Source organism: Pundamilia nyererei, unplaced genomic scaffold, assembly GCF_000239375.1.
Source record: "Pundamilia nyererei isolate P.nyererei 1_Seehausen unplaced genomic scaffold, PunNye1.0 scaffold00172, whole genome shotgun sequence".
NCBI classification, from domain to species: domain Eukaryota; kingdom Metazoa; phylum Chordata; class Actinopteri; order Cichliformes; family Cichlidae; genus Pundamilia; species Pundamilia nyererei.
The window spans coordinates 1,300,632-1,301,962 of NW_005187573.1; the positions used below are offsets into that span (position 1 = coordinate 1,300,632).

Below are 1,331 nucleotides of genomic sequence, written 5' to 3' on the forward strand. Positions count from 1 at the left end.
ATTTTTCAAAAAATGCCTCTCTGTGCAAAATGGGTTCAAAAACATAAACAACTGTGGGATACTGTTTGTCCGTGATTTAGACAGGGGGCACTAATTGTGACAGGATCAGCCTGATATTATTTGTATCCCGCTGTAACTTTACTGTATAAAGAGCTAACATCTCCAAATGGAGACAAGGGAGGTTTGTCTTCCTTGACTGCTTCTTGTTTTTGCTTGTTTTGTTTTTCTAATTGAGAGCTGAGTTGTTGTTTTTTTTTCTTTCTGTGTGTGCTTAAATTTTCAGCTCTAATGACACCCTGACTACAAAAAAATGTTTCTTTTCTTTGCATGCAAAGAGTAACGTGAACCAAAGTCAAATGTTTGTGTGCACAAATGTGGCTAAATACAAAGGATTCTGATTGTGACTCTGTAATTTGTCTAGGGCATACTCCTGAAGTGGACGAAGGGGTTTAAAGCCAGCGGCTGTGAGGGGAAAGATGTGGTCGCGTTGCTTAAAGAAGCTGTCCGCAGCAGAGGGGTCAGTACATCAATCACAGTCTTAAATACAATTTTATAAACCCCATTCTGATTCTGATTCTGATTTAAAGTCACTTCACTTTTTTTCATCTGCCAAAGCACAGCATAAGTTGCCTCAAGGTGTTTTATATGTAAAGCAAAGACCCAACAATATTACAGAATTGTGGCCTTGAATATTAACCCTTGATTCATGTAATAAAAAGAGCCAAAGTGGCTAGACTGTACCATGATGTTATACAGTCACATGTAAGACCCAGGAGAGCAGCACTCTAAGAGATCCACCTACACTTGTCAGTGAATGTCTGAATTTTCTCTCCAATGCTTTTAGTTACGACTTTCATTTCTGATTGAATAACAAGTACATCAGTTTAATTGCATGAGATTTAAAAAATAGATTAAAATGGTCTTGTGTGATTCTTTGAATTTGTGTTTGAGTTATTTTCTGAAATGGCTGAGTGTATATGTACACACACAGAGAGATATATACATGTGTCTATATGTAGATATTTATATATATTTACGTGTGTGTGTGTGTGTGTGTGTGTGGCTGAAATGTAAGATAAAGTAATGTAAATAGTGCTTGTTATAAAAGTACAGAATCTTATTATATGATCTGACAATTTACCAAACTATGATTTATATCTTCTGTTTTCCGGTGCTCACAGCGTTAGATGATGCACTAAAGCAATATGAGGATTCTCAGACCCGCAACCATTAGAACTGCAGTTGAGTGAAGAGTGTAGATAAGCGAATAATGTCTTTCTAGTGCTATGGATAATATTAATATTTATGCTTATGCTCAGGCGGCACGGTGG

At 36.7% G+C, this 1,331-nt stretch overlaps 1 protein-coding gene across 1 annotated transcript in view; it reads left to right on the forward strand.

Annotated features, from left to right (window-relative positions):
* The window catches only part of hk2 (hexokinase 2), a 44,532-nt gene that overhangs the window by 34,153 nt on the left and 9,048 nt on the right, over positions 1-1,331 (forward strand). The window contains exon 13 of the mRNA XM_005746121.1: positions 422-517. Coding sequence (XP_005746178.1) covers positions 422-517 — 96 coding nt within the window. The remainder of the gene's footprint in view (positions 1-421; positions 518-1,331) is intronic.